The sequence below is a fragment of the Crotalus tigris genome, unplaced genomic scaffold, assembly GCF_016545835.1.
Source record: "Crotalus tigris isolate CLP2741 ecotype Arizona unplaced genomic scaffold, ASM1654583v1 scf7180000024427.8105951120:4207309, whole genome shotgun sequence".
Classification (NCBI taxonomy): Eukaryota; Metazoa; Chordata; class Lepidosauria; order Squamata; family Viperidae; genus Crotalus; species Crotalus tigris.
Window position 1 is genome coordinate 3,359,641 of NW_024100595.1, and position 26,996 is coordinate 3,386,636.

The window sequence follows — 26,996 nt, forward strand, 5'->3', positions numbered from 1 at the left end:
TCTGTATAGATAATTCTTTGATTGAAGTCATAGTTTGAGTTTGTATATCCAGAGCTTGCATACGTAGAGTTTGGATCATCGCTTTTAACATACAAAGAATTTGTTCCTGTACTTCCTCTGTAAAAGAAATCCTTTCCTATTCTCCTTCCATTATAATATATTAAACTCAAGAAAAAGAAACTGACAGTCAGAAAGTCCACCAAATGGGGAGCTGAACTGAATTTTGCAGATGGTGTTTCAAGGTTATTTTATATCTTGTCTATTTTCAAAACTGTCAACAAGTCTCTTAGAGAATAGCAGGTTACGTCTTAGAATTAGTTGGATCTTTTTAGGGTTTTTTTTCCCACTCTATTTTAAGGGGAAACCCCCCCCCCAATCTTCAATAGTAATTAGAATAAAAATCAAGGAAGAAATATATATATAGAGAGCAGAAAGTTGCAAATCTTATAATCCACCAATTTTAGGAAATAGGATTCCAATTAAGATCTCAGTATTTTTCCAATGTTTTAAACTCCCAAGTGGTTGATAGCCACTCTTTCTGGAGGGAGGGCTAGAATCCCCCTTCCCTCACCACAGGGGGAAAGTACTTTAGCAGCTTATGCAGGTAATTAAGTAGTTAGGATGTAAGAGAGGCAAACCTCACCCAGTCCTGTCCATGCTGCTTTGAAGTTGCCAGATGGTAGTGTGACTTCGGCTGTTTGCAGCCTAGGGACGAGCCATATTTCTATGGCCAGTCCTTTCGTCCGCCGGTTTGGAGGAATCGCCTGGTCTGACGGGAAAGTTGCTGCTCTCCCGGGATCCAGCGAAAGCCCCTCCTTGCTGGTCGCCTCTTCAGGGTGACTTTTGGCCCTTTTCAGCCCCCCCCCAGCGATGCCAAACTGAACGGGGGGGGGGAGAGAGAGCAAGTCTCCCAACCGTCCATGGCGGCTATGTGACGAACCGGAAGGCACTCACAAATAATAAAAATGCTTCTTATTGTTATCTGCCAGCATTCCCAAACCTTTCTGGCTTTGCAAACTGGTGGGGTGCGCGCAAATGGAGCTGTGCATGGGTGGGCACTTGCCTGCCCTGTGTGCAAGTGAAGCTGTGTGTGTGTGTGTGTGCTTTCCCACTGCTTCCACGGCCCAGTTCCAAACTGACCCCCTGGCCCCGAGACATCGCAACCATCATAAATACATGCCAGTTGTCAAGCATCCAAATTTTATCACGTGACCCTGGGTATGCTGCAATGGTCATAAGTTGCTTTTTTCAGGGCCGTTCTAACTTCGAACGGTCACTAAACGAATGGTGGTAAGTTGAGGACTACCTGTGTCTCCCTCTTAAGAGTTTACTTTTGCTGTGACTGTGTTCTAGCTGAAGGGCAAAGAGGACTGGTTGGCCTTCCAAAAAGCTACTTTCCTACAGAAGTCCCTTAAATACATTTTGTACTGGAGGTACAGTGGGTGCCCTGCCTGCAGAGCACCAGGCAATCTTCCCCAACAAAGTCTTCTTACACTTCCATCCAATCACTGTTCAACCAGTGTGAACCCTGGAATCTAACCTCTCCAGTTGTACCAGTCTGGGGAAAGTTTTCAGTCATAAGTCTGAAAAACGGTAATGTGTCTTTCCCCCCCCCCCAATGCCATTCTAATTTCGAACGACCACTGAAGGGGCAGTTGTACGTCAAGGGCTATCTGTGTGATATCCTCCCCAAGGAACTAAGATAGTTAAAGATACCGTTAGAACCCATGCCCTGTTATACAGGTAATGCAATTTTTTGTATTTAATCAGTTGAGATTCTTATTACCGATAAGATTTTTGGTGCAGTGCCTTTTAAGGAAGGCTTCTGAGGATGCCTGACTTGAAGGATCCCCATTGCTGCTGTAACTGAGTCTCTTCACCTATTTACTCATTTATTACATTTATAGGCCAGCCATCTCACCTATTGCTGCTGGTTATCCTTCCTGTCATTTTTCCACCCGAGGGGATGGTAGAACATAGAATAGTAGAGTTGGAAGGGACCTTGAAAGTCTTCTAGTCCAGGGCTTTTCAACCAGTGGTACGGGTACCATCTGTGGTACATTGGCACCTGGCAGGTGGTATGTGACCATCCTAGAAAAGTGGTAGCGGGGGAGGGGAATGTGCTGAACCGGTGGCAGCACCGCACAAGCCTGAGCGAGAGATGGCTGGAGCTGCAGGGCTGTCAGGGTTCAGTGGAAACGCCAGGATCAATGCCAGGCTCCAGCTGGAGCTTGGCGCTGATCCTGGCGCTTCTGCTGAGCCCAGAAGAAGCGCCAACCCTGGAATGTTGCAGCATCTCCAGGGTCTTGTGATTTACATTCAGATGCTTGGCAACTGATTCATATTTATGATGGTCACAGTGTCCCAGGGTCTTGTGAAGTGACCAAAACCTGCTGCAACCACCCAGCAGACGGGGGGAATAAAAACCAAACACCCCCTCCACCCCACTCACGCTGCCAATCCTCAACAGAAATGCTCACAATAATGAAAACTCCGGACAGGAGGAAGAGCGCCACCGGGCAGGCAGGTGTCTTGCTCGGCTGTGGCTTGGGGGGCACTTTTTTCAGTGCCATTGTAACTTCAGTCACTAAGCGAACTGTTGTAAGTCGAGGACTACCTGTACTTTATCACTTTTTTCCTTTTTTGGGGGGGGTCATCAAGTTTTTGACACCTTGCTAGGCGACTGGTGGTACTCGGATGTTGCTATATCCTAAAAGTGGTACAATGGGTGAAAAGGTTGAAAAGTCCTGTTCTAGTCCCTTTTCAGACAAATGGTTGTCCAGTCTCTTTTTGAAAGCCTCCAGTGCTAGAGCACCCGTAACGTCTGAAGGAAAGCTATTCCATTGGTTGATTGCTCTCACCGTTAGCAATTTTCTCCTTAGTTCTAGGTTGCTTGTCCCCTTGGTTAGTTTCCATCCACTGTTTGTTGTGAAGAGTTCTGTAACTGGAACAAAAAGAAATGGTTTAGCCTAACTATTGCTATCTCGCTTTTGTAATCGGCTTTTGCATCAGGGACAAATTTCATGCAAACAGTGGGAAACATACATGTCCATGGATGGGATGTACTGAAGGAGGGAATAAGGGAGTGGACAGGAATAATTGACGTCTTCCTTACGATGTAATGGCTCTGTTGTCTGATTTTCATTGGCTAACAAAGTTTCTAAAGCAATGCTACTAACTTTCTAGGGCAGTGGTTCTCAACCTTTTTAATGCCGCGACCCCCAACCGGTCGTAAGTCGAGGACTACTCAACCGGTCATAAGTCAAAGACTACTCAACTGGTGCAGCACCGTTTGCAGAATGGGACTTTTGGCGGGCTCAGCAGGGCAGAGACAGCCTGGACAATTCCTATTGGCTTTTGAAAGCCAATAGAATTAGACTCTATTCAAGAGAGTCTATTCTATTGGCTTTCAAAAGCCAATAGAATAAAAGGGAGTAGCACAGCTAAGGAAAAGGGGGAAAAAATGGGGGACTGCGTTGTTTGGCGACCCCCGTGAAATGGTCGTTCGACCCCAAATGGGGTCCCGACCCACAGGTTGAGAACCACTGCTCTAAGGTGTGGCACTTCTGGACGTAAATCTGCCAGCGTTCCAGATTGTCTGCCACCCAGCCATCTTATTTGATCAACTGAAGCACTGTGTCCTCAAGAAGCCTCCGTTTGAGTTGCCTGGTTAGAGTTTTAATGGTATCTCAAATTTAAGTAAGGGCCAGGGACCTTACAGTTGTCTTACCTTTTGGTGCTTTGGAAATTAGGCTGATCCCTCTCATCTTTGTGGCAGCCCCCTTAGATATTGGAGGACTGCTATCATGTCACTCCTAGTCCTTCTTTTCATTAGAGTAGACCAGGGGTCTTCAAACTTGGCCCTTTTATGACTTGTGGACTTCAACTCCCAGAATTCTGGAAGTTGAAGTCCACAAGTCATAAAAGGGCCAAGTTTGAAGATCCCTGGAGTAGACCTTTCCATGACCTCTAACCCCTTCCATGACCTTTAGCCACCAGCCCCCTAATAATTCTTGTTGCTCTTCTCTGCACTCTTTCCAAGGTCTGTCCAGAGGTGTTTAATAAAAGAGGACACCTCTGAATACATTGTAGGAAGGAAGTAGAACTTTTGCTAGAAAGCATGACCTTTTAGCCTGAGATCAGCTGGCTAGAAGAACATTCTGAGTCTCCATGAGCTGTCTGGCAGAGGAAGAACGCTTTCCTTCTGCTTTCAGCCCCTGCTTTCGTCCTTTCTCTCTTCCGGGGAACCTTTTGGCATCTCTTGCTTGGCAGACTCCTTGCCTGTGTGATTAGAGACATTGTATGGGCATGGGTCGCTGGGGAATTTCAAGGATTCCTTTAAGGCGAATGCTCTGTACATTTAGAACGGGCCTTTGGGGGCTAACCATTGGGCACACGAGCAAAGTATGGGGAGAATCCTTGCAGCTGCAAACTGCAGGCAAAAACCAGCAGCAAGCTCTTCTTTTAAAAATTCAGGCTTGTCAAATTTATCTATGGTAAGGTGACCAACCGTCCTCCTTTAGGGAGGACAGTCCTCCTTTTGTAAGTTCTGTCCTCCCTCAAAAAGTGTCCTCCTACATGTCCTCCTTTTTGATATTTGAAGACTAATCTGCAGGGCTTTTTTTCTCATAGAACGCTCAGAATGGTGTTCCGGCACCTTTTTTTGATTGTTTTTTTTTTCAGCTTTTGCATGAGCTGTGCTACTCCCCCTCTTGCCTTTGAAAGCCAATAGGAATTGCTGCTGAGCGCGCCAAAATACCCAACTGGCGAACTTTGCACATGCAAGTTGTCTATATTTATTGTTGCAATGAAAAAAATGTTTCTTTTATTTACGATATTTTTTTCTTCAATTTATTTGTGTCCTCCTTTTCATTCTAAAAAAGTTGGTCACCTTATCTATGGCCATATGGTCTAGGTCAGGGGTAGGCAACCTTGGCTCTTTTATGACTCGTGGACTTCAACTCCCAGAATTCCTGAGCCAGCTAGGATCATAGAACACATTTAAGCAGGTTGATTAAAAGCTAAGCAGCTGATTTCCCCAATATGCTAAGTTTGCTTTGTTGTGCAGGGGGTCTCCAGACTTGGGAACTTTAAGACTTGTGGACTTTTAACTCCCACAATTCCTCAGCCAGCCATGTGGCTGAGGAATTCTGGGAGTTGAAGTCCACAAGTTTTGAACTTCCCAAGTATAGAAAGTCTTGCTTTGGACTGTTGTCCAAATCTGGTCATCGGTTAGTTTATGATGCAGTTTATGGTGCAAACGTAGAAAATGGGTGCATATTTTATATGGTAATTTATGAGGACCAAAATGGTTATTTTTATCTCCATCCAGGCTCCTATTTTTAAAATATTCTGAAAAGAAACATCGGGAAAGATTGTCATATGCGTTTTCATTTAAAAACATTTTGTTTAAAAAAGAGAAATAGATTGTTTAGGTCTCATTTGCTGAACCAAAGTCCTGTCTGTCTGTCTGTCTGTCTATCTATCTATCTATCTATCTTTAGTTAGTTAGGCTTCATGGTATTCGTAGCAGAACATCCAGATTCAGCCATAGTTTCGTTCCATACAGCATTAACCTTGTGAACTCTCAAGCTTCCTCCTTCCATTATATATTCAAGATGGACAGTATTTAATATTCATTTATTATGTATATGTAGGGGTGTGGGTCTATACATATGTTGTACATGGTATGTTTAGGTGTGTGTCATGTATGTGTTTCACTTTGAGAGCGGGCAACTAAATTTCATTTTTGATGTGTGCCGTTGTGACCACAGTTAAAAAAATGACAATAAAGGTTAGCTTAGCTTAGCTTAGCTTAACTTAGCTGTTAGTTAATGAGTGAGTGAGTGAGTGAGTGAGTGAGTGAGTGAGTTAGTTAGTAGATTTATAAAACTGCCCAACCCAAACAGTGTGACTCTGGGGGTCAAAACCTCCAATAAACTTCAGAAGAACATAGCATTTTTTTTTTAAAAAAAAAGCATTACAAAACCACTACAGATGAATACCCTGACTTTACTTTTTTAGCCATTTATTTGAAAATGTATTCCAGCATCAAGAATAGCCATTTCTCCTAAGCTTCGACCCTCCCGTTTGGGACAACGTTAAAACGCTGACAAATTGTCAATTATTTAATTTAATATTATTTTACCAACTGCTAAGAGGGGCCAGTTGGGTTTCCCGCTCACTGAAAGCACTTTGGCCTGCTCATTGATCATCTTTGATGATCTCGAAGTGATGATTTAACGAGAGGCGCAGCACTGCGGTGACTGAAGTTCGGAAGGCGTTTTGTTCCGAGCTGATTGGCCTTCGAGAGGTCAGTGAAAGGTATCTCAATGGAGTTTCTCAATCTCAGATACAGTACGCGGATGCTGGTTGGGGAATTCTGGGAGCTGGCATCCGTGCATCTTAAAATTGCCAAGGTTGAGAAACTCTGCTTTAGAAAATGCACCAATGGAAAATGGGGCAGGTTCCGCGATAGGCAGGCAAAGTCTTTTCAGTTCCTTCACAAGGGTGCAATTCACTTTCCTATCTCTTTGAATTCGATTCTCATCCCACTTTTCTTCTTTCTGTTCTGCAATTGGTTGCCAAGAGAGAACATGTTAAAGATCACATCACTGCTTCAATGTCACATCATTGGTTTTAATGGGACTATTTTGCCTACAAATATTGTATCTATTGCATTGGCCAATAAGGATCTAAATCAATCAATCAATCAATAATAGATAAATAAATCAGATGCGGGAAATAGTTTTGATGTGACTGATTTCTTTTAGAGCCGTCTACTGTCTACCCTAGCTGGGAAAGGCAAGTCCTTGTTTCTCCAGTTTCCATGTATTTTGCAGACACCCTATAGCAGTGATGGCGAACCTTTTAGAGACCGAGTGCCCAAAAACTGGTCCCGCCCCCGTTCCACCCCCTGTCCCGCCCCTGCTCTGCCCCCCATCTCCCACCCCGCCTGCCCACAGAACCTCTCACCACCTCCAGGGCCCCCCGCAGATCGCCCAGGCAGCCCAGCAGCACTATGGCAGCCACACCCTCTGCCCTCGCCCTGCAGCATCAACTGCATGATGGGCCATGAGGGCAGAGTGTTGTCTATGCTGCCTGGCTGCCATGTCTTTGGCTGCCCTGCTCCATGTGGGCCATGCTTGAGGACGACTCTCCTTCAGGGGGGCTACTGGAGAGGAGGGGGTCGTGGGGGGGAGGCAAGGCTGAGGCAACGGCATGTGTACCCACAGAGAGGGCTCCGAATGCTGCCTCTGGCACCCGTGCCCTATAGAGATGACCACGATTGTAAATGAGGAACAGGTCAGGCAGGATGGGAGGTGAGACAGGCCTCCAAAACCCTTGCGTTTCGCCTTCGGACCAGGTTGTGAGAGTCGATGAAGCTGGAGAGCCAGCGAGGAGATGGGAAGGAGCTATGCACAAGCCATTAAAGTAACTGCCTCAGCATTTGAGCGGCAACGTCTTTTTTTAGCCTGTTATTTTGTCACTGCTGTACTGATTTTCCTCAGCTAGAGGAGGAGAATAGAAGCCGGGGAATACCGGCTACCGCGGTTGCTTGTAGTCTGTGTGCTCTCTGCCTGCCATGTGCAAGATTAATGCTAATTGTAACAATCTCTCCAGATTCCAATTCATCCATTGCTGCTGTGCATCTTAAGGAGGGAACCAAGACGCCTGTTCTCCTCTGTTGGCTTCCCTGGTCTCAAGTCCCATTTCCTACGGCTGCGGCTGGGACCCTGGGATCCTGGCATTCAGCCATTTCACCTCTTAACCAACCAGACCATATTTAAAGAAAGAATGCATAGGAAGGGTGTCTGGCAGCAGATTATCTCTTTCCTCTTAACCCTTTCTCCTCTCTTCTGAGAATTTGGGGTAGCAAGACCCGGGAGATCCTCCCCCCCCCTCCACCCATTCCTGAATCTGAATGCTGACTACTGTATATAAACCTCAGAATTTTTTTTTTTTAGCTGCAATCATTCAGTTCCTCGCCAGATAGCATGTATTTTTAACTCAATCTGTCCCACAAGTTCTGTCCCTCTCTGTGACATTTTCTGTTCCAAGCCCATAACTTTGAGGTTTTATCAATTACGTGCCATTCAGTTGATGCTGCCTCCTGAGTGACCATATCAATTAAGCATGCTGAATTTCAGTTTGCATGCTGCAATTTCTTCCTTCCCTGCTCTTGTTCAGGCAGAAGGAGAGGCGCAAAAAAAAAGGGCAACCATAAATTACATAATTACCCCCCTCCCCCACCCCACCCCACCCCATTTAGTCAGCATTGGTACCAGTCTTGTACCCGACTTCTACTAGCATCTTCTTATTGGCTAGAAAACAGCTTAGTCACTCTGGATGGAGAGAACCGGATAGGCCAAATAGCCAGTCACTCTTGGAGGAACAAGGTGGTGTGAGGTTTTGAGTCATGCAAAGAAGGGAAATTGGAAGAAGTCAATCACATCGGAAGGGCAAACTGTAGGAGCATCCACGCGTGGAAATAAGGCAGAGTGGATTTTTAGGATGCACGAGAGTTTGCAAGGGATGTCTCGGGGGGGGCGAAGAGCGCTATAATCAAACCTGCAAGGGGGTCTCAGAGGAGAACTCCGTCCTGTATTATCGGTTGTCCCCACGTGCTCGTGTGTGCTTGTGCGTTTTTTTTAGTAACTTAATTGACTCAGGTCTATTTCCATCTGTGTTTGAAACCATTCACATCCAGGGAACCATCTCCCCCAAGACAGTCGTTCCAGACTAGCAAATCCTAGCCCCCTCTAGACTATCCGAGGAACGCTTGAGTAGCCTGATGGGAAATGCTGCTCAGATGTGGAATGCAAAGGGACATAAATCTATTTCTGTTATCTGCAGTTAGCACCCAAAGCTGGATCCTTAAATGAAAGAGATACAGCTTCAAATCCCTCCTTTCCCCGCCTCATTAGCAAATTGCATCTCATCCTCAAAGGGAAGGCCTCAACGCCTATCCTTCCTGGCAGAAGCGCGTTTTGGTATATAATCAGATTCCGTTTGGTCATCATCCCGGTAGCTTTTCTTAGCAGCATTCCTTGAATCCTTGAAACCTGAGAGAGATAGCATCATGAGCAGAGTGTTCTCAAACTTTTAGACTGCCAGCATTCACCCACTGATTGACAGCAGATAAATAGACTCATGTGCCCCCGGCTGCTTCTGAATCATCTGGCTCGGCCATTGTCAGAGATGGATGGTCTCTTTTGTCTGATCAGATAGGGTCACTCATCTGTTCCACAAGATGACCTTGGCCGGGTCTTGTCTCTCAGGCCAGGATGCAAATTAGCCAACGAAGCAACCAATAACTTGTGAGAATAAGAGGATGTCGGGGATCCAGACTTAAGGTAGCTTAATTACCGGAACCAGCCGAAAGTAACATAAAAGAGCGAATGCGAAAAGATCTGGAGAACCGCCAGTCGTGAATGAGACAGCCAACCATACGGTCTGGCAGAGAAATAATTGGAGGAGCCAATAGGCTTGCTGTAGAATTCTCATATGCAAATGGAGGGGATCATAAGTTAGGAAGGATCGGTTGAGGCGGGGCTTCCTGGCATACGATGCGGCAACCTTTGGCGTTGAAGGTGGCTTTCCTGGGTTTTACAAGACAGTGCTGGGATGTAGAATAAAGCAAATAAAGAATAAAATAAAACTAATAAGGCAAACAGAAAATGAAAGGCATTTATCATATAGCAATATCTAGCTACTGCCCGTAGCTGTAACTTTCAAGGTTCCTTCTCAGTTATTTCCCCCAAAGGACCCGTAACGATTCTAATGTTTTTTGCCAAGCACTGGTGGACAAGGAGAAAATGCCGATTAATAGAAAATGTGGCTATCACCTAGGCCAGGGGTAGGCAACCTTGGCTCTTTTCTGACTCGTGGACTTCAACTCCCAGAATTCCTCAGCCAGCACAGCTCAGCTTGGAAACCTCTCCCTTTCCCCTCAGCATGGCTGGCTCAGGAATTCTGGGAGTTGAAGTCCATGAGTCGTAAAAGAGCCAAAGTTGCCTACCCCTGACATAGGATGATTTTTACTTTTACTTTTATTTGGGGAGGGGTCAGCCTCAGCCTATATATTCTTGATGGGAGAGTAAACACAGGTGGTCCTCAACTTAAGGGCACAAATGAGTCCAAAATTTCTGTTGCTAAGCAAGACATTTGCTAAGCATTTTATGCGCTTTCTTGCCATAGTTGTTAAGTGAATCACTGCAGTTGTTCAATTAGTAACAGGGTTACTAACCAGTCAATCTGGTTTCCCTGTGGTCTTTGCATGTGAGAAGATCACAAAAGGTGATCATGTGACCCAAGACGCTGCAACTGAAATAAATACAAGTCAGTTGCCAGGCGTCTGCATTTTGATCACGTGACCATGGGGATGCTGCAATGGTTATAAAGTGTGAAAAATTATCATGTCGCTTTTTTTTCAGTACCGTTGTAACTTACAAACTGTTGTAAGTCGAGGATTACCCGTAGGTGCTGTTTAAATGATGCTGGAAAAGTCACCCCATTTGTGGTCTGAATAACCCTTTTCACCCCCTTTCTTCCTCCGTTCTACATTGTATTTGGAGGGTGACAGGCTACGCTGCTGGCTGCCACTCTATAAAATCCAGAGGGCTGTGAATGTCCACCTCTGGTAGCTGTACTTGGAAACGAACCCTCCAAAGTGAATTTCTTCAACTTAGCAGCTTTATGATGTTTCAGGATTATACGTTTTAGAATTCCTAGACAGAGTTCCGAATATTGTGATCCCAGCAGGTGGGCCTATCGCATAAAAAACAAATGGGACTTCAATCATCTCATTGTGGCACGACCTTGACCCCCTCAACATATCTGTTATAGTGAAATATATCTAATATGATTATTCTCTAGTCACAGCTATACGGTAATATTTCTCTCATTTTAGACCTGGGGTGTCAAACTCAATTTCATTGAGGGCCGCATCGGCATTGCGGTTGCCCTCAGGGGGCCGGGTGGGTGTGGTCAGGGTGGGTGTGGCCTCCTGGGTGGGCGTGGATAGAGTGGGTGTGGCCTCCTGGGTGGGCATGGCCAGCTGTACATTGTTCACATCAAGGTGCCTGTGGGAGCCTGGGCAGGAGTGGGACAGATCTGAGGGTCTCTGGCAGAAGGGGGTGGGACCGGGGCAAGCTCCAAGGCATGGTTCATTTCTTCATTCCTCACAAATGGTGACACCTCCCCAGCATGCACCCAGAGGGCGGGGCCAACACAGCAGGGACTAGTTCCTCACTGTTTCTAGACGGCCTTGTGGAACTAAGACTGAACGCGTTTCAGCATAGATGGCCACCACAAAATTGTACATTGGTTCCCGGCCGGCCTAGGCCAAGACCCAGGCAGTGGGGGCCGTTCCCTCACTGTTTCCAGGATGGCTTCGCGGGCCACATGAAACCATTTTGTGGGCTGCATCCGGCCCCCGGGCCTTGTGTTTGGCATGTCTTTTTTAGACTCATTAAAATGTCAGTTAGTGACCTTTTGAGAACTCTAGGTATAGGGAAACATTTGGCTTTTGGCCTTCATTTGCACACTTTTACTTCCCAAATCTGGCATTGGATTTGTTATAGCTATGAATTCAGTCCCAGGCTGGAAAAATGGAGGCAGCCAGGAGAACTCTAAGTGGTTTTTCCCCAACCAATTCCTAGAAGAGAAATGAAGCTTTGAAGGTTAGAACAAAGGAAAGGCAGAAGTGTGGACTCAATGTGTTTTCCTTATTAGAGAAGTAAGGAAGGAGTTGAGATACAAACTTTGTGCTCCTTGTAGCAGGAAGGCCTCTATGAACAGATCTGCTAATTCTCCCTCTTAAGGCTTCAGAGGATGCTTAATTTTCTAGAACATAAATTGTCAGGGATTAAGCCTACCTAGTGGTGTATGTGTGTATGGTGTATGTGTGTATGGTGTGTGTGTGTGTGTGTGTGTGTGTGTGTGTGTGTAGGTAATGGTGGATTTAATGTTTAAGCTCAAATATCTAAAGTTTTGCATATGCTCAGTTACAGACTTGTACTGATAGTTGCAGTAAGAGAAGAGCAGGCAGAGCTGGGGAAGGTGGAATTAAACGTGTCATCAGTTTGGAGTTGTTGCATTCCCACAAGTTCAACCCTCCCCAAATTCCATTGACACTTATCTGGTACCAATTTGGCGCTGAACTTGTTGTCAACCAGATTCTTGAGTAAATATTCTATGCTGCAACCTAACCAATGGTCCTGATTCTTTCATCTGACAATTACTGCATTTACTCTTGTTACGGCAATTGACTGGCTGCTTTGGAAACCCAAGGCAGGGTCAAACTTTGTGAGGACCTGGATGGGAGACCACTAGCAGATTTCAGGGATACAGGCTAGACTGGGGAATTCAGGAGCATTCTCTAAGAAAGCAATAGCCAACTTCTTCAGCACCGCGCTCTCCAATTTGAGCTCAACATGACGGAGAGTTTATTATGCTTAATCTTGGGCTGCATGTTGTCATTAAAAGGAGGCCATAAATAAGCTGTGACTAATATGAAACCAAAACATAAAATAATAACAACCTCTCCTCCTTGCTTTTTGGATGTTTTAGTATGAATGAATTTCTACCCTGTTTTGTAAATATGACTGGCTGCCTCCCGAGCCTCTATCTTTCTCATTGCAAAGTTTGTCTGGAAATATATTTTTATTGGATATATAGTACATTCCCATCTGCCTGTGTAGTTGAATGTGTTTTGATTTCCTGGCTGTTTTCCTAGGTTTCCCGCTGCCAATCATATTAATGCATCCAACTGGAGTCTGGATTGTCTTGGATTTCTGCTGTTAAAATGGAGCAGATTTCCTGTTACAAGCTTTTGTTAAGAACCATGAAAAATGCTTGTTTTCAGAAATTAGGTCTTTCAGTTGGGTGCTTTAACTATATGGGGGCAACAGCTAATTATAATAATATTTTCAGGTCACAAACACTTCAGTGTCATTTCACATGATGTGTGGGCACTAACATTTTCTTGAAAGAAATTTTGAAAAATAAAAGGCACCAAATTTCATGAGATTTATGCAGCAGTGGAAAAAAATCTCACAAGAACTCTTTTATCTCACAATATTTCTTCTTGCACGGCATCATTCATTATATTGCTTTTGGGTTTTTTTTGGGGGGGGGGTGCCATTCTTTTTGCATATACAAAGAATCATAAAGTCACCCTGAAGATGTTGCTAAAGTTAGAGAAATCAGCAGAGTCTAGAAGTGGTGTCTATGTGTGCAGTGAAGATTTGAAATACAGTAAAGAAAAGGAAAGCAGAAAATTGGAAATAGTAGCCACACATTCTTCACACATAACAGCACTCAGATTTAATTTCTTTATGATTCCTTGCAGGGAAAATAGAGAAAACACCTGAAACCTGCCAATTGTGTAATTCTAATTTGATCCAAAGGTTTAAATATTCTTCCTTCCTCCATGTTTCTGTTTAGAAAAATGGGTTTTTTTATTTATTATTCCCAAGAAGTGGCATTTGATTTCCTAACATTTATACTACCTCTATATTTACACTATTTCTGTTTGAAACAGGCAAGGGAGCGAGGGTCAGTGTTGTTTTAAAGATAGAGCCCAGTAACGATCTAATCTGTATCAATTTTGTTTCTTGGATAGGCCAAAGACAGTGACGATGAGGAAGAGGTGGTACATGTGGATCGAGACCATTTCATGGATGAATTCTTTGAGCAGGTAAGATGAGAGATAACCTTGAAGGTTTTTGCAAAAAAGATAAGGAACTCAGATTGTAAGGACTGAATCAAGATAGTCACATTGGGCATTGCAATTCGTACGTACTTTTATTTGCCAGAAATGTCTTTTTTCTAACAATAATTAATATTTAAGAAAATACTAATAAAATATCTACAGACCCCTCATATCCTGGACCTATTCTATTTCAACTACTCCCTGCCCCTCCCGGATGCCACTATAGAGCACTGCATGCCAAAACAACCAGACATAAAGATAGGTTTTTCCCCCTCATGCTATCCTTTTGCTGAACACTTAATTCCCACAGCATTGTCTCATTTCTCATTTTTTTTCAATCTTCTCATCTTTCCTACTATCTTCTCCTATTGGTTTCTTATGATTTATCCGTTGTTGTTTGTAACTTATGATTAATGATTGTAACTATGATTTATGATCTATGAATTATTACTTGCCATTTATATGTACACTGTGAGCTTATGCACCGGAGACAAATTCCTTGTATGTCTGATCACGTTTGGCCAATAGAGAATTCTGTTCTATAAAGCAGTGGTTCTCAACCTTCCTAATGCCGCGACCCTTTAATACAATTCCTCATGTTGTGGTGACCCCCAACCCTAAGGGCTCTCCAAGCACGCATCGACGCCGCCCACTCACCCACCGCGCCCAGGGCTCAGCGTGCCTCACCTGTCCTCGCCTCACTTCCCAAGATTGCTGGCCTGCCCGGCTCCAGCTGGCCAGGGAGGAGGGGCAGGAAGGCCGCTCCGCCCAGCCTGGTTGGAGAAGCGCCCAGGCGGGGGAGAGGGAGAGAGAGAGAGAGAGCCAAGAGGGCAACAGCGCCGGCAGAGCTTAGTTCAGCCTTCTCCATGGAAAGGGCCGCGAAGCAGTGCAGCCTCCCTTAGGAGATGCTTGACGGAAACGAATCCGGCGCTGCAACGGCCCCCAGCTCGAAGCCATGTGGAGACGGATGCGGAGCGGTGTCTTGGTTCCTAAGACCATCGGAAATATGTGTTTTCCGATGGTCTTAGGTGACCCCTGTGAAAGGGTTGTTCGACCCCCAAAGGGATTGCGACCCACAGGTTGAGAACCGCTGCTATAAAAAAATCTATTTCAGGAGAATGCCTGCCTGCCTGCCTGCCTGTCTGCCTGCCTGCCTGCCTGCCTGCCTGCCTGCCTGCCTGCCTGCCTGCCTGCCTGCCTGCCTATCTATCTATCTATCTATCTATCTATCTATCTATCTATCTATCTATCTATCTATCTTCTTTCTTTTATAATTACTAGTTCACTGTTCATTCAGTCTTATCAAAGGAAAAAGTTAATTCATTTTAGAGTCACAAATTTATTTTAGATTCATATCTCAAGAAAGCAAAAGGCAAAAATCAAACATTTGATCTGATTTGGATTTTACGACTTAGTAGATGGAACTTCTCTGTTCAGAAGCAGGTTTCTTTTGAACATAGATGAAGATAGGCTGTTCTGCAGGCGTTTTGACTAGTAGCCAAACAAAGGCTACTAGCTGGCCACTCTTAACAGATAAAATTCCAGGCTACCAAGATTTTAGTTGAATATTACAGATCTCTTTTGATCTTCCCAGGCTGTTATTTATCATTTATTTGGTTTGCATCAGAGACTGGCGTGGCTATGAAGGCCTGCCTCAGACATTAGGTCCAATTATGGCTTCTGAAATGAAACCTGGGTTTGGTCATATATTTTTCAACTTATCTGCATAAAGGTAGCCCTCAACGTATGACCAGTCACTTAATGACCAGTCGAAGTTACAACACACATCCCCAGAGCTACTTATGACCTGTTTTGAGGTTACGATTGCTGTACTTTTTCCCCAGTCATATGATCCTGTTTTGGGCACTTGGAAACTGCCTCACCTTTGAAGAGATTTGTAGCATCTCGTGGTCATATAACCATGATTTGTAATGTTTTTTGACAGTTTCCAGTATTTATTTCCAGTTGCTGGCAAAAAATACCCTTTGGGGAAAATCCATTTACTTAAGGACCATGCCATTTGTTTACCAGCCACCACAAAAAGGTCAAAAACTGTCAAGCCTCGACTTACGACCATAACAACTTACCGCCGTAATTCCGGACTCACAAGGTACAGAAACTGGCCTTGTGAGAAGTGGAAACCACAGCTGTCAGAATCCATAACTTTTGACTCTGGAGACCAAATTCTGTATTTGTAGCTTGTGACAGCAAGTGAAATAAATATTATCCTGCTAACTGGGTGCTGGTAGGGCAATGCATTGCAGAGAGCTGGCATGTCCTAATCCATATTTGATTCAATTTCCAAAAGAACCCTCGAAAGCATGAAGTCTCCCTGATCCTGGCAGCAGACCACTCTCCTTCTTGGACTGAGAAGAGGATGCCGCTGGAAGAGTTTTTCTTTATTATCTCAGGATTAGTTCAATCTTCAGACTGGAACTGGACTACAAAGCTAGGAGATAACATTTTTTAGGATGTTTGTTGGATGGAAGCAAGCTGGGTCCTTAAATCCAGACCAACACTGGATTTTTTTTTTTAATTAAAAAAACTCCCATATTGATAGAGGCTCAATTTTAAAGATGGGGAAATAATAGGGGATTATAGGTGAGAGAACCTGAATTTTGCCTGCAGCCCTTTCATTTCCCAAGGCACCTTTTCCTCGCCCTCATTAAGCCATCTTCAAATGGCAGGCATTTAATATGCAAGAGTATCTTTTAAAGTTACTGTGCAGCTTCTATAATGCACAGGTGCTGGATGTGGAGAAATGCAGGGTTAGGAATTGTGAAATTGGTGTTTGCATGTCTGGTCCTGTTCCCAAAGGACATCAGTGATTACAGTCTGGAGTCTTGCAGTCTGGAGAAATGTTGCTCTTTGAAATTACATCATAGGAGCAGCGGATTGATGACCTGGATTTAGGCAAACAGGCCTCTCAGTCTCATACGTTGCTCGTGTTAGGCTAACGTGTCAGCACTATAGTATGTGTCATGGGCAACATGGAAGGAAGCCCCTGTCGGTGCTGATGTGATGATTCAGTTGAAAGGTATTGAGAGTGCTGTGCGGTGTATGAGCCAAGGCTGAATGTTTCAGGACCTTGGACAGGGTTTCCTAGAATCAGCTCACAAACATGGTTCAAGTCCCTTTGCCTCACACCACCCTCTAGTGATGAGTTAAGGATATTGTCGCCCTCTAACAGAACAAACAATTTTGAGTTTTTCAATAATTCAGAGGTCCCAAAGATGCTTTTTCAAAAGGCGACTGGACTTTGTTTTTCTTTGAAGAAGTTTCACTTCTCATCCAAGAAGCCTCTTCAGTTCTGACTGAATGCTGAGGATGGAAGGATATATATTCCTTGCAGTAAATCCTTCCATCCTCCACCATTCAGTCAGAACTGAAGAAGCTTTTTGGATGAGAAGCAAAACGTCTTCAAGGAAAACAAAGTCCAGTTACCTTTTGAAAAAGCATCTCTGAAACAACCACGACCTGGATGACTGAGAATATCCATAGACCAGTGGTTCTCAACCTGTGGGTCGGGACCTCATTTGGGGTCGAACGACCATTTCACGGGGGTCGCCAAACAACACAGTCCGCCATTTTTTCCCCCTTTTCCTTAGCTGTGCTACTCCCTTTTATTCTATTGGCTTTTGAAAGCCAATAGAATAGACTCTCTTGAATAGTGTCTAATTCTATTGGCTTTCAAAAGCCAATAGGAATTGTCCAGGCTGACTCTGCCCTGCTGAGCCCGCCAAAAGTCCCATTCTGCAAACGGTGCTGCACCAGTTGAGTAGTCCTCGACTTAAGACCGGTTGAGTAGTCCTCGACTTACGACCGGTTGGGGGGTCACGGCATTAAAAAGGTTGAGAACCACTGCCATAGACAATAATTTGAAGGGAATCTGTAAACATGACCAACAGGTGTCTATGGAGATGCTCAATCATCCAGGTCATGGTTGTTCCAAAGATGCTTTTTCCAAAAGGCAGTTGGACTTTCTTGGGGTTGGGTTTTTTTTTTTTTTTTTTTTTTTTGCTTTGAAAACATTTTGCTTCTCATCCAAGAAGCTTCTGAACTGAAGAAGCTTCTTGGATGAGAAGCGAAACATTTTCAAAGGGAATAAAAAACCCCATGAAAGTCCAACTGCCTTTTGGAAAAAAACACCTTTGGGTTTACACCTTCTAGTTTTGTTTCTGAGTTTCTTCAAGTACGAAGAGAATTGTATGGATGGAAGGACGGATTGGTGTAAATGGGAAGGGGGAGGTTGATAATGGGGATGGATCCTTCGCACCAGAATATTACTTGCAAGGGAATGCAACCTTCACAATAACCCCCCCCCCAAATTCAACGGTTCCCTTTCTTTCCAAATGGTATAGAAAGAAAAATACAGGTAATCCTCGACTTTCACCCCACAACTGAGCCCAAAATTGATGTTGCTAAGCGAGACATTTGTTAAGTGAATTTTGCCCCCTTTGACGACCTTTCTTGACATACTTCTTAAGTGAATCACTGCAGTTGTTAAGTTAATAACGCGATTATTAAGTGAATCTGGCTTCCCCATTGACTTTGCTTGTCAGAGAGTCACAAAAAGGGATCGCATGATCCCCGGGACACTGCAACCGTCATAAATACGAGTCAGTTGCCAAGCATCCAAATTTCGATCACATGACCATGGGGATGCCGCAACGGTCGTAAGAGTGAAAAACAGTCATAACTCATTTTTTGCAATGGTGTTGTAACTTGGAACGGGTCACTAAACGAACTGTTGTGAGTCAAAGACTACCTGTACTTTGCAAAAACCCAATAGTTTATTCATATGGTGTCCACAGGGATGCTCAACAACGCAACCCTCTCTTGGAAAAGTTTTCCTTTTTTTAGTCAGATATTGATTTGAAGAATAGAAAACACTATTCCCCCCCCCCCCATCTTGCTAGTTTTAAGACCTGAGGGGGCTACAGATCAGAGTCCCCTATTGAACTGGAGCTCACATCTTTGGGGCATACACAGTGAGCATCTTTCACCAATAAACCTTCCTCCCAGTATGTATTTATGATGACACTGAGAATAAGGACCATGTCCTATAATATCTTCCTTCCTCCCCTGGATGTCGCCTTTTGATGACATCAGCAGTCAGCTTGCTTCAGCCTTCCTGCTTTTGGTTTCTCCAGGGTCCTGCTGCCCACTGCTCTTCTGAAGCAAGCACGGGGGGGGGGGTTTCTTATCCCAAGGCAGATGGCTTGCTCAGGTTAAGAAGAGCTCCTTAGTAAAAGGGCCTTTGCATTCCCAGCATGCACCGGGGGAATTATACTCTCCTTCATTTTCATCTCTTCCACTAGGCCAGGGGTAGGCAACCTTGGCTCTTTTATGACTCGTGGACTTCAATTCCCAGAATTCCTGAGCTAGCTGTGCTGAGGGTTTCCAAGCTGAGCCAAGCTGGCTCAGGAATTCTGGGAGTTGAAGTCCACGAGTCATAAAAGAGCCAAGGTTGCCTACCCCTGCACTAGGCCAAGGAAGGGATTTTGTGTGTGTGTGTGTGTGTGTGTCTGTGTGTAAATCTGCAGATGAGTCAAACAGCCTCCATAACTACAGATAGTCCTCTACTTATGACCACAACTGAGCCTCCAATTGCTATTGCTAAGCAAAACAGTTGTTAAGTGAATTTTTCCTTATTTTACAACCTTTCTTGCTATAGTTTGTTAATGAATCACTGCAGTTGTGAAGTTAGTAACACAGTTGTAAAGCGAATCTGGCTTCCTCATGTCAGGAGGTCACAAAACGGGATCATGTGACCCAGGGATACTGCAACCGTTGAAAATACATGCCAGTTGCCAAGTGTCTGAATTTGGATCAACGTGACCACTCTGCAACGGTCGTAAGTGTGAAAAATGGCCATAAGTCGCTTTTTTTCAGTGCCATTGTAACTTCAAACAGTCACTAAATGAACTGTTGTAAATCGAGGACTGCCTTTGTAGTTTCTTTGTCTGGGCTTTGGAATGTGGTCTGTGGGTAAAAAAAATGATCTCTGAGCAACTTATTTTAAATAATTGCCTATAAAAGAAATATCTCCCTATTGTGTTTCCTGCATGACTGCTTATGAGCAGTGAAGCAGCTCTTTTTGCAATTTAATCCTTTCTTACCTATCGGAGGAGCTTATGAAATCTTGTTCTTGGTGAGCTATCATCTGAAGGAACCAGGGAGATAACTTACAATAGTGGGCCGTGCTGCAGAGGAAGGGGGTCAATAGTTTACCCCAACCTAACACCTTTTAAAGATACCAGGACAGCAGTTTTATTTATTTATTTATTTATTTATTTATTTATTTATGAGACTTATATACCGCTTTAAGTGCAAGCACTCTCTATGCGGTGTACATCAGTAAGCAATGTATATATATATTTACATTGCCCCCAACAATCTGGGTCCTCATTTTACCTACCCCGGAAGGATGGAAGGCTGAGTCAACCTTGAGCCGGTGAGATTTGAACCGCTGACCTGCTGAACACAGTCAGCTAAAGTGGCCTGCAGTACTGCACTCTAACTGCTGCGCCACCTCGGCTCTTTAAGTTTTTCAAATTCCTAGCCAACACGGCTCACTCAGGCTTGAGAAGGTTGCAGTAAAGAGTGCCAATGATAGCTCCAATTGAGTGGACTGGGCCAGGGGTAAGCAACCTTGGCTCTTTTATGACTCATGGACTTCAACTGGCTCAGGAATTCTGGGAGTTGAAGTCCACGAGTCATAAAAGAGCCAAAGTTGCCTACCCCTGGACTGGGCCTCTCTTAGTCTTTTCATTTCCTACTCTGCAGTCAGCTTCAAGGATCTCTTCTAGCCTTGGATGACTCACTGGCTAGATCAGCGGTTCTCAACCTGTGGGTCGCGACCCCATTTGGGGTCGAACGACCATTTCACGGGGGTCGCCAAACAACGCGATCCGCCATTTTTTTGTCAGCCGGCGCAGGGGGCGGCGCCATGCATGCACGCCACGCAGGGGGCGGTGCATGGGGGCGGCGGCGCGCAGGGGGCGGCGCATGGGGCAGCACCACGCATGCGTGCTGCGCAGGGGGTGGCGCCGCACATGTGCGCCACCTGCTTATGACCGGGGTCGCCGTATAAAAAGGTTGAGAACCACTGGGCTAGATTCAGACCCTAATTTATGCCATAATGTACAGGTAATCCTCAAGTTACAGTCATTCCTTTTGTAATTGTTGAACGTTACAGGAGCACTGAAAAAAAAGTGACTTATGACAGGCCTTTGTACATATGGCGTTTATAGCATCCCCATGGTCACGTGATCAAAATTCGGGTGTTTGGCAACCAACATGTGTTTACAATGCTTGCAGCATCCCGGGGTCATGGAATGGCCATTTGTGACCTTCCCAGTTGGCTTCTGATAAGCAAAGTCAGTGGTGAAAGCAGACTTTGCTTAACAACCGCGTTGAGTCACTTAAATGCAGTGATTGGCTTACCAACTGTGGCAAAAAAAAGGTTCTAAAATTGGGCATGATTCACTTAACCACTGCCTTGTTTCCCTATAGAATTTCTTCCGGTCCCACAATTGTGGCCTTAAGTCAAGGACCACCTGTGGTCTGTTCAGTTTTATCTTAACAGTATTTTGCAAGTGCGGCTGTCGTGACTCTCATCTTATTATTTCTGTCTTTGGCTCCTGTGTGAACCCAAGCAAATGTTTATTGAACAAGGCACTGTGGAATGTAATGTGTGAACCTAGGCTCTGATTCTTCACAACCCCAAGGGAACTGGTCACTTAGGGACAGCGACAACTCTGAAAACCTCAGCCTATTTCCTAATTCCTGAGGTTTAAAGCAAGCCATATGAGTGAGAATTGATGCACGCCTCTGTGTTTCTTGTCCAGGTAGAGGAAATTCGTGGCTGCATCGAGAAGCTCTCAGAGGACGTGGAGCTGGTGAAGAAACAGCACAGCGCCATCTTGGCTGCCCCCAACCCAGATGAGAGTGAGTCAAAACATAGACCCGGCCTCTTTAGCGGCCCTTGCGTATGCATCCTCAGCCACTCATACATACACACTGGAGATGCCCAGTGCTCTCTCATCAGATCCTGTGGGAGGATGGAGGTAGGCACTGCATGTCAATTCAACCATCTCTCTAACCTGCTGGAAAAGTGGCATCAAAAGACAACTGGTGGGGTTAGAGATGTTCGGAACAAAGGCAGCAGGTCAGGTGAGACATTATGGAGGGGTATCCACATCATGCTGAATATGAGGGGGGGGAAAAGATTTTCCTCCTCTCCTCACAAGGCTAGCAATTGTGTCACTCACTGAAGCTTCAGGTTGGAGATTTAGAATCAGTAAAAAGGGCAGACCAATGTATAATAACATATACAAGTAGTCCTCAGTTAACAACCATGCATTCAGCAATCATTCATAGTTAGACTAGCACTGAAGAAGTGGTAGGTATGGCTGGTCCTCAAAGTTGCAGCTGTCTTAGCACCCCAGCAGTCATACGATCATGATCTGGATGCTTGGCACCCAGCTCACACTTATGACGGTTGCCGAGTGCCATGGTCACGTGATCAATATTTGTGATCTTCTTTGCCAGCTTCCTGGCATAGGGGAAGCCAGCAGGAAGATTGCAAGTCGCTCTGGTAAGTCTCCCCCGCCAGGCAGAAGTCACTCCAAGCCTTGACCTCCTTGCACACCCCTGTGCTCTCCCACCACTTGGAAGCAGCAACCTATCTGCCTGTCGGTCTCCTTGTGAGTTGCCTGGAACTTGCGTCTTCCTGCCAACTTTCTCATTGACTTTTGGTTGTTGGAATCTGGAACAAAGTTGCTTAAAAGCTTGTAAGCCTTACTTACCAAGCAGTGGGGATTGCCAGCATTGCTGTTACATGGTGATATAGTCACTTGATGTTGGACATTATGATTGCATCACTTAGCAGTGGAAATTCTGGCCCCAATTACCATCATTAGCCAAGAACTACCTATGCTTAAACTGGGTTTCTCTGCCATCAGGTATAGCGATGGCCACCAATTTAGGTGCTTTTAAAAAGAGACTATTTTAGAGGGTACTTGTTTTGATGGCTGTTTACTACCTCCAGCATCACCGGCCGCATATCTTAAATCCAGGTTTTTGGGATGTGTCAAGGAAAGAATTGAATGCACCTGATTGACCACTGTGGGACACGGAATGCTGGATTAAATGTCTTCTTGACCTGACTCAGCATAGTTTTCTTTGGTTTTTAAGCTTCAGCATCCTTTTATTGTTATTCATCTTGCAGAAACCAAGCAGGAATTGGAGGACCTCACAGCCGACATCAAGAAGACGGCCAACAAGGTGCGCTCCAAGTTAAAAGGTAAGGGCTGAAGCTGCAGCTTTATGTCTTGGTTTTTTTTGGGGGGGGGGTTAGCATAAAATGTATCTTTATTGGGGTTTCAATGGAGTGCATCACTTAACAGCATCGAGGTGATTCTTAAAATTGCCTTTTAAAATAAGCCACTTTTAGTCCTATCTTGAATTGTTGCAAAGAAAACTACCTGGATCTGTTAGTAAAGTCACAAGGAGTTGAATTCAACCTTCTTGTACTTACCCACCTGTGCTCCATAGGGCTTCGCTGTGGCACCTGCATACCTGCCCACCTTTCATAGCATCTGCCCACAGCACAATATACCCATCTGCACACCACAGCACCTGCCTGTGGCACCTGCTGCAGCCACTCACCCACCTGTGCCCCCCATAGCATCTGCCTGCAGCATCTACACACCTGCCCAGAGCACCTGCCCATATCACCTGCATGCTCATCTGTAGTTCTCTGCCAGCTTGCTTTCCTGGGACACCTATCTCTTTCCAAGTCATGGTCCCAGAAAGTTCTTGGTTAATGACTTATGCAGTCCTGGGGTTATGACAGCAATTATGACTGTTGGGATTGCTGTCGCTAAGTGAAGTGGGCATGTGATGTGTTTATGACCGCATCACTTAGCAATGGAAATTCCAGTCCCAACTGCCATTGTAACCAAAGTACTTCCTGTACACATTTCACTTTCTCCCACACACATACTTGTCCAGTTAATTAATTTGTTAGGTTTGTATATTGCTTTTCCTCTAAAAATTCAGGATAAAAATATGTCATATTCCCTCCTCTGATTTTTATTTCCACAATAATTGTGGAAAGTTGTTCTGAAAGGTGATCTGGCCCTAAATCAACGCAAAGCTTAGTTTAGATTTAATGTGGATTTTTGTGGCCGAAGTCCATCATCTTTCATCCAGGACATAAAATAGTTTGCAAAGTTTCAGTTATATTATCACAGCAAAGGATGATTAATCCTCAGGGAATGTTGGCGAAGAAGAGGCAGAGGTGGAGTCAAGAGAGGACGCAGCCTAGAATCCTTACATATCCACAAACACTTCAAGTCCAGCCCCCCCCCCCCGAATTCCATTGATTCTTATTTAATGCAAATTTAGTACTGACCGTTAGTTGATTGGATTCTTGTATATAGACTTGTGCAATAAATCTTCTTAACTGGAACTTAATTATGGTTCTGATTCTTTGTGCTTGCCTTGATCTAGAAACTTTCATGGCTCTCTTCATGAAGGGATCAGATAGGTGGAAACACTCTAAACTGCAGGAGAATGCCTTAGTGTGCATAGTAAGAAGATGACCTTGACAGAGATATGCAGACTCCATTACCTAGGCCAGGGCTTTTCAACAGTGGCACGGGTACCACCTGTGGTACATTGGCACCTGGCAGGTGGTACGCGACCATCCTAGAAAAGTGGTAGCAGGGGAGGGGAATGAGCTGAACCTGTGGCGGCACCGGCCAAGCCTGAGCGAGAGATGGCTGGAGCTGCAGGGCTGTCAGGGCTCAGCGGAAGCGCCAGGATCAGGGCCGCTTTCCAGCTGATCGATGCTTCTTCGGGGCTGTCACAGCTCAGTGGAAATGCCAGGATCAGCGCCAGGCTCCACCTGGAGCTCGGCGCTGATCCTGGTGCTTCTTCTGAGCCCTGAAGAAGCACCAATCAGCTGGAAAGCAGCACCGATCCTGGCACTTCTGCTGAACCCAGAAGAAGCGCCGATCAGCTGGAATGTTGCAGCATCTCCAGGGTCTTGTGATTTACATTCAGATGCTTGACAACTGATTCATATTTATGACGGTCACAGTGTCCCAGGGTCATGTGAAGTGACCAAAACCTGCTGCAACCACCCAGCAGACGGGGGGGAATAAAAACCAAACACCCCCCACCCCACCCCCGCTGCCAATCCTCAACAGAAATGCTCAGAACAATGAAAACGTTGGACAGGAGGAAGAGTGCCGCCAGGCGGGCAGGCAGGTGTCTTGCTCGGCTGTGGCTTGGGGGGCACTTTTTTCAGTGCCATTGTAACTTTAACAGTCACTAAACGAACCGTTGTAAGTCAAGGACTACCTGTACTTTATCACTCTTTTCCTTTTTTTGGGGTCATCAAATTTTTGATACCTTGCTAGGCGACTGGTGGTACTCGGATGTTGCCATATCCTAAAAGTAGTACAATGGTTGAAAAGGTTGAAAAGCCCTGACCTAGGAAAAACAGGCTAAAGTTTTTTAGGTTTAGAACATCCAGATAACACTGAGAAGTAACTCAGACAACACACTTCCCTAATTCAATAAACTATAAAAAGGAGGTGCAATACAATCAGACTTGTTATTCTGTTATTCTAGCCCAGGAGTAGGCAACCTTGGCTTTTTTACGACTTGTGGACTTCAACTCCCAGAATTCCTGAGCCAGCCATGCTGAGGAGAAAGGGAGAGTTTCCAAGTAGAGCCATGCTGGCTCAGGAATTCTGGGAGTTGAAGTCCACGAGTCATAAAAGAGTCAAGGTTGCCTACCCCTGTTCTAGCCAATCTCAATAAAAATAGTTACAGACATCCTAGGGAGTTGATTTCATGGTCTACTACTAGGTGGAAAAGACCTAGAGAGACAGGGGAAAGAGATGCTGTCCAGGGAGTGTTCAGATAAGAGACAGCTTAGCCTGCAGCTGCAAAAGAAGTAGGGCAAAAGAAGAAACCTTCCCTAGTTTTTCAGGCGGTAAAGGAGACTATGGGAGAATTATACTTTCAGATTTGCTAGGTTGATGTCAATCTTATCAGATAGACCAGACAGAAAGCAACCAAATAAACTAAGTTTACTATATTGTAAAGCTTCATTGACAAAATCTGTCCATTTTTCAGCTACGACCTACAGTATGTTGCCTCTTATCTGACTATTCTCTAAGTAGCATCTTTTCTCACTGTTTCACAAGGTCTTTCGCAATTACTATTGCAGCCCCTGTCTACTAGTGGGGCTGACACCTAGCCTGGGAGACTTCATCTGTAGCTCACCAGCTCACCATTAAGGGCAGCAATTCAGATGTCCGTTGCACTAACTCACTGGTTTTTCATTTCTATACTACAGCTCTGATTCCTCATCTATTTTGTTTCTCCAGCGATTGAGCAGGGAATTGAGCAGGAAGAGGTGCAGAACCGATCCTCCGCTGACTTGAGAATCCGGAAAACACAGGTACTCTGTCTTGGATCTCTTCTCCTATAGCTACTTCTCCCCTTTGCATTGTTTTCTTCATTTTCCAATGTTCTTTTGTTTTTTCCCTAATTTTGCTTGTGCTAGTTTCTTAATTGGGATTTAGCAATAATGTATGCTCCTATTTTCCTTTTGAAACAACTTCCGAATTGGACAGAATTCTTTTTTTAAAAAAGATTGAAATGAGGCAGTGATTGCATAATAGAGGCAAAGGAGGTATCGTATAAAAGCAGGGATATCCAACCTTAGCAATGATTAAGATCTGTGGACTTCAACTCCCAGAATTCCTCAGCTAGCCATACTAGCTGGGGAATTTTAAGAGTTAAAATCCAAAAGGATACCCCTACTATAAACCTAACCCCTTACAATGCTTAAATCAGGACCAAATGCAGAGCTAGCCCTGTCTCTTTCAGCTCTATGACTTTTGACATGCTGAGTGAAAGCGAGTGTGGTCCTCAAGACCACATAAGTTGGGTATCTCCTATGTTAGAAAGGACAAGGTCTATATTGCAGCTTTGACACTCCTTTGCCATCTCTTTTCCTTGTTTCACTCATGGACCTAATTATAGCTGCCACTCAATTAATAGCCAAAATTAATTCCTTAAGCTGAACTGAAAAGAGCTGGCTGAACTGAAAGGCAGAGTTAAATATGTCATTAGTTTGGAGTCGTTGCGTTGCTACAAGAGACCCAAATCCAGTTCCCCATGAATTCTGTTGATCTCTATCTAGCATCAATTTACCGTAGCTTTGACTGTTAGTTGACCAGATTCTTAT

General features: G+C 44.7%; 1 protein-coding gene across 2 annotated transcripts in view; it reads left to right on the forward strand.

Annotated features, from left to right (window-relative positions):
- STX1B (syntaxin 1B) overlaps nt 1-26,996 on the forward strand; it is a 71,102-nt gene that overhangs the window by 34,123 nt on the left and 9,983 nt on the right. For both annotated transcript variants that reach the window (XM_039330489.1, XM_039330488.1), the window contains exons 2-5: nt 13,628-13,702; nt 21,571-21,670; nt 22,953-23,027; nt 26,131-26,204. In XM_039330489.1, the coding sequence (XP_039186423.1) occupies nt 13,628-13,702; nt 21,571-21,670; nt 22,953-23,027; nt 26,131-26,204 (324 nt within the window). The remainder of the gene's footprint in view (nt 1-13,627; nt 13,703-21,570; nt 21,671-22,952; nt 23,028-26,130; nt 26,205-26,996) is intronic.